This window comes from Filicampus tigris, chromosome 5 (assembly GCF_054856515.1).
Source record: "Filicampus tigris isolate MCC_2025a chromosome 5, RoL_Ftig_1.0, whole genome shotgun sequence".
Lineage (NCBI taxonomy): Eukaryota > Metazoa > Chordata > Actinopteri > Syngnathiformes > Syngnathidae > Filicampus > Filicampus tigris.
The window spans coordinates 21,805,925-21,820,299 of record NC_141221.1 but is presented as its reverse complement, the minus strand read 5'-3'; the positions used below and the strand labels follow the sequence as shown (position 1 = coordinate 21,820,299).

The 14,375-nt window shown below is 43.8% G+C and overlaps 1 protein-coding gene across 1 annotated transcript; it reads right to left on the bottom strand.

The window, feature by feature from the left end:
- Positions 1 to 3,802: 3,802 nt before the first annotated feature.
- LOC147147768 (transmembrane protease serine 9-like) lies at positions 3,803 to 13,039 on the bottom strand. Its single transcript, XM_086030249.1, has 9 exons — positions 12,985 to 13,039; positions 11,905 to 12,067; positions 11,431 to 11,699; positions 10,470 to 10,618; positions 8,784 to 9,138; positions 8,385 to 8,547; positions 6,794 to 7,077; positions 4,783 to 4,928; positions 3,803 to 4,081 (listed from the first exon to the last, which is right to left on the bottom strand). Exons 1-9 carry the CDS (start codon positions 13,037 to 13,039, stop codon positions 3,803 to 3,805), a joined length of 1,863 nt encoding a protein of 620 aa, XP_085886375.1.
- Between the last annotated feature and the right edge of the window lie 1,336 nt (positions 13,040 to 14,375).

The window sequence follows — 14,375 nt, the reverse complement described above, 5'->3', positions numbered from 1 at the left end:
TCTCTTTACCCGCATGTCCAAAACATGCGACCGCAAATCCTATGACACAACTACAAAGTCGATCATCGAACTGTGGTCGAGGGTGTCCTGGCGTCAAGTGCACATATGAACACCCTTATGTTTGAACATGGTGTTTGTTATGGACAATCCGTGTCAATAACAGAAGTCCAGTAACGGAACACCGCTCGGGTTCTAATCAGGGGAGCCATTCCTCCCAATCTCGCCCCTCCAGGTCTCACTGTCATTGCCCATGTGAGTATTGAAGTCACCCAGCAAAATGGAGTCTCCAGAAGGAGCATTCTCCAGCAGTCCCTCCAAGGACTCCAAAACAAGTGGGTACTCTGAACTGCTGTTTGGTGCATAGGTACAAAAAACAGGACCCGTCCCGCCACCGAAAGGCGGAAGGAGGCTACCCTCTCGTCTCATGAACCCCAATGTACAGGCGCTACGCTGGGGAGCAATAAGTAAGCCCACACGTGCTCTGCGTCTCTCACCGTGGGCAATCCCAGAGTAGAAAAGAGTCCAACCCCTCTTGAGAGGACTGGTACCAGAGCTCAAGCTGTGTGTGGAGGCGAGTCCGACTGTCTCATACACCAGCTCAGGCTCTTTCCTTGCCAGAGAGGTGACATTCCACGTCCCTAGAGCCAGCCTCTATAGCTGGGGATCGGACCGCCAAGGTCCCCGCCTTTGGCCACCGCCTAGCTCTCTATGCACCCGAGCCCTTTGCCCCCTCCTACAGATGGTGAGCCCATGGGAAGGGACCACATTGTCCTCTCAGGCTGAATCCAGCCACGAGTTCAAACCCCACCTCCAGGTCTAGCTCCAGAGGGAGGCCTGGGTAACCCGCGTCTGGACAAGGGAAAATGATGTTCAATATTTTTATTCATCATAGGGATCTGTTGAGCTGTGCTTGGTCTGGTCCCTCACCTCGGACCTGTTTGCCATGGGCAACCCTGCCAGGGGCATAAAGCCCCAGACAATTTTACTCCTAGGATCATTGAGACACTCAAACCCCTTCACCAAGGTAAAGTGATGGCTCATGGAGGGGATTATTATTATTATTATTATTATCATTATTATTAATATTATTATTATTATTATTATTATTATTATTATTATTATTATTATTATTATTATTATTATTATTATTATATGTTATTATATGTTATTACGTTTTAGGGATGGGAAAAGAAATTGGCAAGCCTGACCACAAAAATTGGTTGACAGAAATTTTGGACTGGAAAAGGGTGGCATGACGATTACCCGATTAAGCAATGGAATAATCGAAAGGATGATCAATTCCGAAAAGATTCATTATTGCCCTACTTATTATTAATAATTAATGAGATTTATTTATGCAGAGACTCTGATCATGTTAATTATTCCTCACAATGATTAGGAAACAGATAAATACCAATATGCAATACTTTATTTCTATAAATCTCTTACATTGTTTACATTTTCAAATGATCACTTATACAACACGCCCAGAAAATCACAATCCCCCATCACTGTTCAGCTACTTTGGAACAGGCCCGCGAGCTACTCATGTGGTCCTTGGGGGCTACCTGGTGCCCGTAGGCACCATATTGGTGACCCCTGCTCTAAATTGTTTGTAGGTGTGAATGGTTGTTTGTCTATATGTACCCTGATTGGTGTTCAGTGCACAGTATATGCCGCCTCTTGCCCAAAACCAGCTGGGATTGGCTCCTGCTCCCCCTGAGGATGAGCAGTATACATAGTATTCACTGGCGGTATGGGTTCACGTGATCTCGCGAGTAAGTGGGGCAAGCGTACAGCATGTGTTAGTCATTCCTCTTAACCTCTTAGACTTCTGTCAAATGTTTATTTTGCTAATGAAAATGTTAAATTCATCATTACCTCTGTAAAGATGTATGCGGAAGGTTTATATCAACAGTCCTTGGCGCGAAATACTGTAAGTCGAAATGGAATCAATTCGTACAAAGCGAAGAGGGAGGACTTCTCAACTGACTATAAAAACTTACCGAATATCACGTATCTCTACGGAATGTAAGGACGGAAGCGCTTTTAAAGGACAAGGACGGACTGTGTCGGAGGACGATTCTTTTTATGAACAAGGACGGAGGGACGAGAACGGGAAGGTACCCAGGTCACGGACTGAGGACGAAGGATTGACCGGCCAAAAAGGGTAAAGTGCCCATCTCTGCTATTTTGATGTAAAGCAATTTTTGAGTTGGTCAGTCTTAAGGCCTAGATAGATCAAAACGACTATGGCCAACATAGGCTCGCAATGAACTCCCACGCGAAGTAAGCCCTCACGTTCTTGACACGGTATTGTGAAATACTTAAATTGTCAACCCTCGCTCTTGTACTTGTAAGATTAAGGTAGCGAAGGTGTGCTCACTGTTTATCCGCATTTGTCACTTCCCGTTGGTGCTCCGAGCGCTGATTTTCTAGCTAACAGCCAATCAGAGTGACCAAATGTCACGATTGGCAACGCCTATTCAACATGCGTGAACGCCCCCCAAATGCTTATAGACGAGTTACGACACTACGACGGTGTTCACTACACCAATCAGAGGGCGCATTCAGACGCGTCACGACCTCCTGACGTTGGTTTGGTCTATCTAGGCCTTTAAACAGAACACAACTGCTAGTCAGTCCGAAAAATAGCAGCCATGAAATCTCATTTTTTGTTATTTCTTTAGCCAGACGTCAAATCGGCAGAGCTGGGCATCGTCTATCCATCTGTAACTTCTTCTATTTCCGGCCGACACACACAAAACACCCCCCCCCCACACACACACGCAAACACACACACACGCCCCCCCCCCCCCCCCCCACACACACACACGCACACACACGGCCCATAAAACAGTGCGACCAAATCGGTGCTGGTGCATCCAACTGAAAAAGCTGGTTTGGCCTATACTGTACGAGGCTTTCATGTTTCCTGGCTTCTCAGCAATCAGTCATGTGTTTCTTTCTTTATTCATTTTATTTACAGTTCAACAGTCAGCACATCTTTGACGCTTTTGTACTTCTTCTGTCTCTCATGTTTGTCATTACGTGGGTGCCACCCAGTGTTCATAAAGAGACACCACAGCTTAAAAGTTACTTGAAGCACTGTTGTATTGAATTTCATTCTTTGTACTGAACTTTAAAAGAAATTGTACAACCACGTTTTGATTGGGACTTTTATGGCCAATAGACACTTTTCTTTCATTTTATTAACTTTAGGTCTTAAAATTCACATTATTGTGTGTTCTACAGGCAGAATAAAGTCAGAACAAAGAGGTAAATGGCCATACATATTTCATAAATACAGTAGATGTAATGAAATCAACACTTCTTTGCTTTTTTTAATACATAATGTACAACATTTAGTTACCCTTTATTATAAATTACTTTATTGGTTATCTGTTATTATGAATCACAATATTTATCTTTTATTTATTATTATTATAGTTATTTTTTATTTTGTTTACTGTATTGCCAAGTGGCTTGCGGTGATGACGTGACAAGTTCTGTTGATGTGCTGTTTTGTAAATATCCCTTTTAAGGAGATCCCAATGGGGTAGGTGCTGTGGGTGGTGGTGTGAATGGAGGTTGTGGTGTTTGGGATTCTGTGGGGAAGAGTCGGGGGGATGTGGCTGGTGGTGGGGATTCTGTGCCGAAGGGTGGGGGGAATGGAATTGGTGTTTGGGGTGGTGGGGGTATGGGGTTGGGGAGGTGGGGGGAATGGGATTGGTGGTTGGGGTGGTGGAGTGGATTCTGTGGGGAAGGGTGGGGGGAATGTGGCTTGTGGTGGCGGTGAGCATTATGTGGGCAAGGCTGTGGGGAATGGGGTTGTGGATGGTGTTGGTGGTGGTGGGGGACAGGTAAAGCCCAGGTCTGGGTCGGTGCCCACGGACATGAAGCTCACGAAGCCTGGCTGGATGCTGTTGCCTATGTGGCTGCTGATCCAATTCTGGTACCTGGATACCCGCGTGTAAACACCCGGAAACTTTGGCAGGGCGCAGCCAATCCCAAAGCTCACTAGCCCGCTTAGGACCCACACAGATCCTTGCTTGCTCACCATGGGACCGCCAGAATCACCCTATGGAACACCATTACCTTTGTATTAGCCAACATAATTTTTGCTCTGGTGATATCGACAGACACTAATTAATTAGATGAGAAATCTAGTTGGATTGTAGACCTTTATATAATTTTTGGAAACAACAGGGGGCTTGTTCTTGACTGCCACCGACCTCAACTGAGATCATGACAAAAATGTTCTCACAGGCATGTAGGAAATGTTTTCCTGGCATGTCTTTGAGTCATCATTCAAGCCATTTCAGTACTGTAATGTCTTTGCCTGGGTCGAATGACTATAGCTTTTTTTTTGGTTACTAGTTTTTGCCAACTGGAAGTATGTGTTATATCATGGAGAAAAGGACCACTATCACCTGAAGAACATTTCTGCAATCAAAGATATTTTTGCCTGAAGAAAAGCTGGTTCATGTGTTCATTCTTGAAGGTTGGACTTTTAGGGTGGGGTTTTATAGTTTTGAACAAAAAAATCGATCTGATGCTCCGGCTCTCACTGGTACTACAAAACTAGACCAAATCACATTGATCTGAAAATATCTACGAAATCCTTTAAGTTAAAGGATTTTTTTTACAGGGTTTAGTCCTCAAAGGAAGTATCTTGTCCTAAAAGATTGTTCGAGTATTGAGAGAAGCACTTGTCCGGAGTCTCTTTTGTTTTGTATGTATGGTATTTGCCTTGAATGAATGAATGAATTTGTTTGTCACCTGACAGGAGTCCTTTCCACCCTCTTTCAGGCCAGCACAAATCATGTTGTCGGTGATGGTTCCTTCGCCATAGTAGCAATTGCATTGGCGGTTCCCTACCACAGGAACCTCAACTTCCATCAGGTTTTCGGGTGGCGGTAGAGGAACTGTGCACAGACCACAACACCACCAAAAGTGTGCCATTAACAGGCAAACTGGGCGTACAGTGTTGCCGTTACATTGGGGAGTTTTCAGTGATCTTGTTGTTAGTTTTTTATAATGATTCGAACTCGAATATGCAATCATAGGTACAAAGCTCATAGGCAAGAATCAACAAACAATAGAATAAATCTGAGATAACACATTTACACAAAACCTATATAATCTAAACTACAAAACATAATGAGCTGCGAGCAGCTATAAAGAGCCCTCACAACTCTGGCCACATACTGACATACTGACACATTGAGTACTGGCACATAGGACGATAATAACCCTGTAAAATCTCAAAGTTTTTGCAGCCCTGATGTGTGCGCAAAGCTTCATGAGTCTTTGCGCATTTACTGTAGACCCTCAAAATCAGCATTTTTTCCAAGCAAACAGCACATTGCCACAGAACGGTGTTTCACTAAAATTAATAAACTTCATTTTTAACATCATGTAGGCCGAAACGATCTTCCCACTTGCTGGGTATACTTTGGATGCCTGGAAAAATTATCGCAAAGTTCAGAAGAAGCGGGCAGATTTATTTTCAAGATCATTGTCACTTGTGACAAATGAGCCGTCAGCAGCCAGCATCTCTGGATGATTACTTTCACCACAAATGTCCACTTTATGCTTCAAGTGGGACACAATTCAAGTCAAATATAAAACGAACACTGTTACTCTTCACAACTTTGCAGATGCGAGGTCTATTGTGAGTACTCTTCCAACGCCCCCCGTCTGTACTGTTTATGGATTTAAAGTCCCCTCCAAAAGCATTGGAACGGCAAGGTCAATTCCTTTGTTTTCGTTGTGTACTGCAGACATTTGGTTTTCAGATCAAAAGATGAAAATGAGACAAGAGTTGGAAATTCCAAATTTTCTTTCATGCTATTTACATCTCTGTGTGTTCAACAACTCAGGACAGAGCATCTTTGGTTTGAAACCACAAACTTTTCAAGTGAGCAAAAGTATTGGAACATGTGACTGATGGATGTTTCTAGTTGCCAAAGTGTTGCCTTTTAGATTGATTGCTTAGATAGTGCTTGTTTTTGACTTTGGGATTCACACGTGAAAACTACACTTGGTCATAAGCAAACATGTAGTTGAGACAGCTGTGTATGAGAGAAAAGCAAATCATTCTAAAGCTGAGCGACGATGGAAAATCAATCAGCGCTGGAATACACATGAAAAAAACGAAACCGTGGAAGTGCGTTTTCAAACGCATGCCAGGCCTCTAGGCGGCAGTAGTTAGCCAAATACTGTCCATTCAGAAGGAACTTCCGTCCTTTGATGTCACTTCTACGAAACCACAAACACGGCGCCAAACGCGTTCGGGAGGCCAGAATTGCTTTTAAACCTTTCAAAGAGAAGCAGTGGTTGGTTGCGGACAAATAAATAACCAAAAAGCGCCTCGAGAATGGCTACAACCAACGCAGCGCCGCGGGAATCCATGCTGACTCGCATGAAAACACAAGTTGCGCAAGTAATGTCAGAGCATTTTCGTCGCATAGTGACGACGTAAATCTCCGGGTATGACTGTCCACAGCCAAACGCGGATCTGGAGATATTCGCAAATCTCCATTGTGGCCGGAGTTTTGCGTTTTCACTGAAAAAACTCCGGGGACGTGTGGATGATAGTGCTAACCGCAGGCTAACATCCGCTGTTTGCAAACACCCCGGCTACGTGTAGACAAGGCTTTAACGTTCCTTCAAAACTACAAATTGTTTGTGATTGAACAGGTGAGTTACTTTTTTGTAGACTTAAATTTTTTAATGAAGTTACTTGTTTTTAGTAAAACATAGAGGACAATTAGGAGTGCTGACTGACCTCCAAAGCCGATGTTCCCCCAGCCAGTGACCCAGCTCTCGGTTCCGGTGAAAAAGGTACTTCCACTGGCGGCCAGGCAGACTGGCTTGATGAAGTCGTTGAAGGTGACGGGTGAGGACAGTCTCAATAATGCCAGGTCATTGTCATTGGTTAAAGGGTTGTAGTCAGGATGCCGGATGATTGACACCACTATGCGGCTAACCTCGTTAGGATTGAAACCCTGCTGGCTCTGACGACCTATAAATGCTGTCATGGGGAAAGAACTGCACACACACACACCAGGACTTCTTATTTTCCTTATGGATTTGTTTATGTTTGCTTTGTTTTTATGGTCAGTTTGTGTCGTTTTGAAAAGAAAACACAATGGTAGCACTGAGCAATTCCTACTTTTCTAGTCCCCCCTATACGTATATGAAGAAAATAAAAAGATTTTTCAAAATGTGCCATTTTAAATAATAAAAAAGATAAAAGCTAAAGAAAGACGTTGGGGCAAGGCAATGAATGACAGTTTCATGCAAAGAGGACAGTGTATTTGCCAGTTGAAACTGGAGTGCGTGAGGTGATATTTGCCACGCTCGCCACACAGGCAAAGGGCCAGTTTAGCTGATGAAAATCGCCCCAGCGGAACCCGCGTCAAAGGCTATGGCTTTAGAGGCGCTCGGTGAGTGTTGACTCTACGCACCAAACAACAGCTAAGAGCACCCACCCATTGTGGAACCCTTGGAAGTGGTGCTGGAGAGTGCTCCCCATGGGGATTTCATCCCTGTTTGGAACCTGAGCAGTGTTCTGTTATTGGATTTGTCCTTGTCAGAGGTTGTCCATAGTAAACACCATGTTTAGATATATCTTGGCAGCAGTACATCCTAGAGCTAATTTCGTGTCATCGACATTGTGGCCGCATGTCTTGGACACTCGAGTGAATGGAAGGGCAGATCTGTCAACTAACAAAAACGGGTGGTGAGTTGTCCCACCGTCACCTATGGTCACATGCTGAAGGTTCTAATTCAAAGAACAAGATCACGGACACCAGTGGCCAAAATGTATTTCTGCCACGGGGTGTACAAGCTCTCCCTTAGAGATAACGTGAACAGCTGGGTAATCTGGGAGGGGCCAGAGTTGAGCCATTTCTCCTTTGCATAGAGATGGTGTAGCTGGGGCATCTGATTAAATGCCTCCTGGGCACCTCTCTGGTAAAGAAGTCCTACTTAAGCTGCTGCTGTATTCCCATTTTACCCATGGCATGCAGCCAATATATATTTTGTGTATAATATTAATAATAATTAATTTCATAGACAGGCACCTTTCAAGGCACTCAAGGTCATTGTACAAACATAGTAATAGAAAACATGCAGTACAATAAAAATAATAGAACATAAAACCAATTAAAATAGCACATGACATGGGCAACATTCTAGTGAATAGGCAGTCTGGAATGGCTGTGTCTTGAGTCTTAAAGAGCTCGAGTAGCTGTTTAATTGGTGTTGGGAGGATGAGGGGAAGCCTTCTCTCCCTGGATCCCAAAAGTTTCAGAAGCCCAGCTTTAGCATGTGTTGTGGCTAAGTGTGTGTCTTTACACGTGTGTGTGTCTGACCTGAAAAAACAGTGTGCAGTCGACAGCACCCACTCGTTGTTGATGAGTACCCCCCCGCAGAAGTGTTTCCCGACCAAGTGCAGGCTCACCAGCCAGGGCCACGCACCAGGGGAGGCCTCCTGCCCTCCCAAAATGCGGAGGTTCAACGGGGCCAGACCGCACTCTGGAAACATACGCAGGTGTGAGGTGAAACATGGGCCAACGTTTGAGCTCAAAGCCCAGAAGGAAGGCAGGAAGAAAGGAAGTAAGCCTGTGGCTCACCTAGCAGGCCACTGGTGGAGGAGGGGGGCAACGCGATGCAAAAGCAGTTTGTGCACGCTAAGCTGGGGCATATCGGACATGAGGTGGTGGACAATGTGGTGCCAGTGTACGGAGTTGTTCCAGTGTATGGAGTTGTGCCGGTGTATGGAGTTGTGCCGGTGTATGGAGTTGTGCCGGTATACGTAGTTGAGCCAGGGTATGGAGTTGTGCTAGATTGTTGGTGTGTCAGTCTGTCGGGCAGGCTGGCACTGGTGAGGGGCGGGCTGGTGGTACAGTTAACCAGCAGGTCTGGATCGGTGCCCACGGACATGAAGCTTACAAAACCTGGCAAGTTGTTATCACCCATGTGGCTGCTGATCCAGCCCTGGTATCTGGACACCCTTGCATAGACGCCAGGAATCTCCGGCAGGGCGCAACCTAATCCGAAACTCACAAGTCCACTCAGGACCCACGTGGATCCTTGCTTGCTCACCAGAGGACCGCCATCATCACCCTGTGGAACATCACGTTCACCTTCTTAAGGTACCACTTTAACTGGTTGTGACATCATCGACAGACACAGATTAAGTGAGAAATTTGATATCAATATTGACCATTTTATAATGTTTGTAAACAATAGCGGGAGGATACTTCCCAGTGTCAGAAAAGTGAATTCAGCTGAAACCATGACAAAAACTTGTCTGCGCTGACAGATACAGTACATGTATACCCCAAACAGTTTAGGTTTTGTTTTTCAATTCCATAAACCCTAACCCACCACTATGCAATGACATGAGGCCACTTGCATGAAGCGGAAGATCCTTGTAGATCATAGAGGGACATCATAAAACGATGATGCCTGAATTCAACATTCAGTGATTATATTTTAGATCAAATTGGGCAAAACAGAATAGCAACATGCAACTCTAAGATGGAGACACAGCAATGATGACGTCTAACTTCAGCCTTCACTATGAAACTACCTTTACAGGCGCAGGTTAACTATGCAATGTAGCTGACAGCTGGCCAGCTGGCAGTAATCATGTCAACTTTGTACTAAATTTATTAAATGTTAAAATGAGATTGAATACGGAGAATGAAACTGGAAACTATACAATGCGACCTCTGTGAACCTGTTTGCATAGATGTACTCTATGTATACACAGCCTTAAATGTGTTGACTCGTTGCTTCTTTGCGTGAGCATATCCGCCATATTTGATGTGGCAGATCCACTCGAAATTGTAATATAATGAACTGAACTTCGTACAACCGCAATGAAGGATTCTGAATCGATTGATCAAGTCAGGTCCTGAGGAAGAACCAGTTTCCCAAAGGTGTCTACTTCCAGCGCTTCATCTTATTAAATGTACTCTTATGCAGTTTTAGCTAACAGCATCTTACTACAGTATATTGTAAATGTTGGCCAATTGTTGGCAGCCTGGTCATCCTAAAAGAGGGATCTCTCCATCGGTGGTCCTCTCTCAAGGATTCTTCCTCTTTTTTTCCAAAAGCTTTTATTGAGTTTTTCCCTGCCCTGTCAGGGGGCCAAGAGCAGAAGACAGCACCCATCTTTGTGAACTGTGTTCCTATAAAGCCCTTTGAGACTGTTTAGTGGTTAAGCGCTATATAAAGAATTATGACTTGAAGGTTCGAGTCCCAAGCAAAGAACGCTGTCCCAAATGAAGGAACTAGTCCCCAGAGAAAAGGGTCTAGTCTTAGGAGAGGTACTTGTCGGCAGAATATTTTGTCTTGTCTTTTAATTTATTTGTTGGCACTCTGTCTATTATCTACGATATTTGTCTTGCTTTTGTTTGTCATGAAAAGCATGAAAAGCATGAAGGCACCTGACAGGCGTCCTTTCCTCCCCCTCTCAGGCCGGCACAAATCATGTTGTCTGTGATTCTTCCCGTCGAGTTGTAGTCGCAATTGCACTGGAGGTTACCTACAATAGGAACCATCACCTCCATCAGGTTCTCGGGGGCCGGTAGAGGAACTGCAAACAACAACACCAAAAGTGTGTCACTAACAGGCCAACTGGACGTACAGTGCTCCCTCACCATAGCATGGATTTTGAAGTGATCGTTTTTATAGGATTATCATTTTACACTCCAGTATACAGGCAAGTCGGAATTTAGAGTGGCATTCCTTCTGTGTAGTTGCACATTGTGCCACAACATATACCTGGCAGCACTAAGTTCTTTTGGAATATTGGATTTCGAGCTGGAAGAAGAGGCAGGGGAAGTCCCCAACCAAGGTCCAAAGACTATTTAGTCATGTTTATTAATATATAACAATACGTAACAATATGTAAAAGCTCCCCAAAGCCCACACTATTTGACTTAATACAATTCAAAGAAAGAATAAATCATCAACAACATCAAATCGATTCATACCTGGTGTGCATTTCTCAAGACAACTTGATAGGCATCTCTATACATGGGGTTGAAGGTTCCGTACAATTCAAGGATGGTAGATTTTAAAATTTGGGTCTATTAAATTAAAATTGATTTTCTGATAGTCATTTTTTGTTACAGCCCTTTAGTCTTCAAATGTTCCTAACTTAAAGTAATTGTTCTTATACATTAAAAGCAAGTAAATCCATTTTCAAAAAACTTAACATACTTGTTCAAAAAAAAAAAAAAATAGTCCATCATATCTTTATGGTATTTTGGAGACATTGAAGACAAGATAATAATAGTCTTCAAAGAGCTTGATTTTGTAAAAATCAGACAATTTGTAATTTTCAAGGAACTTAGGGGGCTTGTTTTTAGTAAACTTAAAGAACATATAGAAGTTCTGACTGACCCCCTGAGCCAATGAGCCCCCATCCGGTGACCCAGCTTTCGGTTCCAGTGAAGAAAGTGCTTCCGTCGGCGGCCAGGCAGACGGGCCCGATGAAGTCGTTGAAGGGCACGGGCGAGGAAAGCCTCAACAGGGCCACGTCGTTGTCTAAGGCGACTGGGTCGTAATCGGGGTGGAGGATGACCAGAGTGACACTGCGGCTTACCTCATTAGGATTGGGACCTTGCTGGCTGTGACGCCCCACAAATGCTGTTACACTCACACTTCCAGGTCTGCAAACACACACACACATGACTTCAAGTTTTTTTTTAATAGATTTATATATATATATTTTTTTGTTACTGTTCGTTTCTGTTTTTGTGATTGATGGTTTTGTCATTAGTCGTTATTAGTATTGTTATTATTAGTATTGTCATTTGTCCAATCAGATTTCAGTTTCGATGCGCGCGGGAGTGTATGTGTGTGTGTGTATCTCACATGCTAAAGCAGTGCGCGGCTGACAGCACCCACTCGCTGCTGATAAGCGAGCCCGCGCAGATGTGGCTCCCAAATCTGTGCAGGCTGACCTGCCAGGGCCACGCACCTGCGAGGGCCGCCTGACCCCCCACGATGCGGGTATTGAAAGGAGCTTGCCCGCACGCTGAAAACACACACAGGTTGACATGGGTCATAAAGTCGGAACTTTCACACAGTTAAATATTCCATCATGAATAACAAAATGTAAAATATGCATGTTTTATTTTCAGTAAATCAATCCATCAATTAACTGACAACTTAAAAATAAGCTTTAACACAAAATGTTTGAATTTGATTTTAATTAGCATTTAGGTACAGCTGGAGAGAGGAAGAAAAGTAGGTTGAAAGGAAGGGAAGAAGGAAGGCTGCGACTCACCTGGTTGCCCTCTGCACTCTAAAGTTGAAAAAGACAAAAAGAGCAATTCCAGATGTCATTGAATAGTGTTCATATTTCATGGGCAGCACATGCTGATTCATTTCCTTCATCAATCGTATGATCAAATGTCAAACTTGATCAAGTTTGCTGACAATGAAATGTACTGTCTGTACAAAAATTAGCTTTTTATGAACACCACACATTCTGTTCCAAAGAAAACATGGATCACAAGTGTTATTACTTGACTCAAAGTCAACCAAATGCAAATGAATCTTTACAAACTCAAACATTTATTCGGCTGTCGTGTAGAGTGGCCAAAATTCTTTCCTGTCAATCAAAACCATACTACACTCTTCTGACAGTTTGTCTGAAGTCATAGCATAAGTCTTAAAAGTAATAATTTTCTTTTTCCCTTTGTTTTAATGTAAATCAATCCAAGCATATTTTTGGAAAATCCCATTATATTGGATACACTATTCGGAAGTTTATCGTCTGAATGTGTGTACTCCGACAAGCCCCAACCTCGAAGCTGTGAGGCAGATGTTCTAACCTCGAGACCAACGTGATGCGCTGATGTCCTAAATATTTTCATTTTATTGAAATAATGATTGCATTTAAAAGTCCCCACGCCCCCACCCCCACCCAAAAAAAAAGAAGAGTCTGACCTGTGATTATTAGCAGCAGTAGCAACACAGTGCTTTTCAGCGTCGGCTTGTCCATTGCCACCAAGCTTGAGGATGTCTGACAACCTCCACCACTGCCAATATGCACCCATGCAGTACACACCCACACTTAAAGACACACCTGTGCACCTGCGTGTAGACCTGTTCTGGGAAAAAAAGGAGTTTCACCTTCCCTGGCTGACTTCTAGACTTGGCATCCAGCACCAGGAAAATCACTTTCGTTTAAAGTTTGGCAATTTACCTCCGCCCTCATTCATTGTTTTACTTTCATGGTATTTTCCTCCACCCTCATTCATTATGTTTTTCTTTCTTGGTATTTTGTTTCCTTCCTCAATCTTCATGTTTTACTTTGCCAAGGTATGGTAACAGGACTGTTTACCTCTTATCCAAAGGCTTCTTAAGTTCTAAAAGTTACGCATGGTATCCCTCTGTTTATACCTTGACGGGTGTGTTCCCTGGGGGTGATCAACAATAGTGGTGGTGTTGTAGTTGTTGTCCAGTGGCCTTAGGGAAACAGCTCTTTTAGCTCAGTTTGTGGCAAAACAGCTTGAGTTTTGTGTTGAATTTGTGTTGAATGAGGCCATCTTTGGAGGAGATATGTGACCACTTGTTTATAGGCAGATAATCGGTGATGCCTCAAATCTCGTCTTCTTAGAGACAGCTTTTCATGCTTGACATATACGGCTTATTTCACACCTCTTTTGAACCGGCAGGTCTCCCTATCCACAGCTTGGATGGTGTTGTCCTCGAAGGAATGTCCCTTTTTGCGTGACAACGAACCAGAATGCTTAACTCAAGGTCGGATAGTCCTCATCCTAAAGGATCCCAAGAAGGCCGACCCACGTGGTCCCAGTCCATCCCTCGTCGGCGATAGCCAATCGGCGTCGAGAACATAATTTCATGTTACACACAAGCAGACACGGTGCCAAAAAAAATAAATAAAATCACATAAAAACAACAGACACACACAGCGTGGTGATCGGTGAAATAAAAACAGCATGTCATTGTATCTGTGGGACCGAAAGGTATACAGCACTAAAGTGTGGGACTGGTCAACTTGGACTTGTGCCTATGAGTGCGAGTAAATGTATGTACGGCTCTGACCATGCGCACACCAAGCACTGTGGTAGAACAGTGGATCACATTAAGATGGTTGCAGGGTTGAGGTTAGAGGTGTGACTGTGGTCGTTGGTGGCTTGTTTTCATCATAGTTTCTCCTGGTTAATTTGTTCGCTGGTTTCCAGAGGTGGGCAGCGGCCTGGGTGCCCTTCCATCATTCATCTGTCCGTTATTTTTCGTGACGAACCGAATTGTAGTCATCAGTCCGTCCCCCCACACGGCATGGGGGCAATATGGCTCATTGGTAGGTTGTG

Bases quoted from the DNA above. Each gene is read 5' to 3' on its own strand.
- LOC147147768 (XM_086030249.1), bottom strand. From the start codon at position 13,039: ATGGACAAGCCGACGCTGAAAAGCACTGTGTTGCTACTGCTGCTAATA. The intron at 11,700-11,904 runs GTGAGATACACA...GTGTGTTTGCAG, and splicing joins GCCGCGCACTGCTTTAGCAT to ACCTGGAAGTGTGAGTGTAA. The intron at 4,929-6,793 runs GTCAGTCAGCAC...GTCTGTGCACAG, and splicing joins GGGGAACATCGGCTTTGGAG to TTCCTCTACCGCCACCCGAA.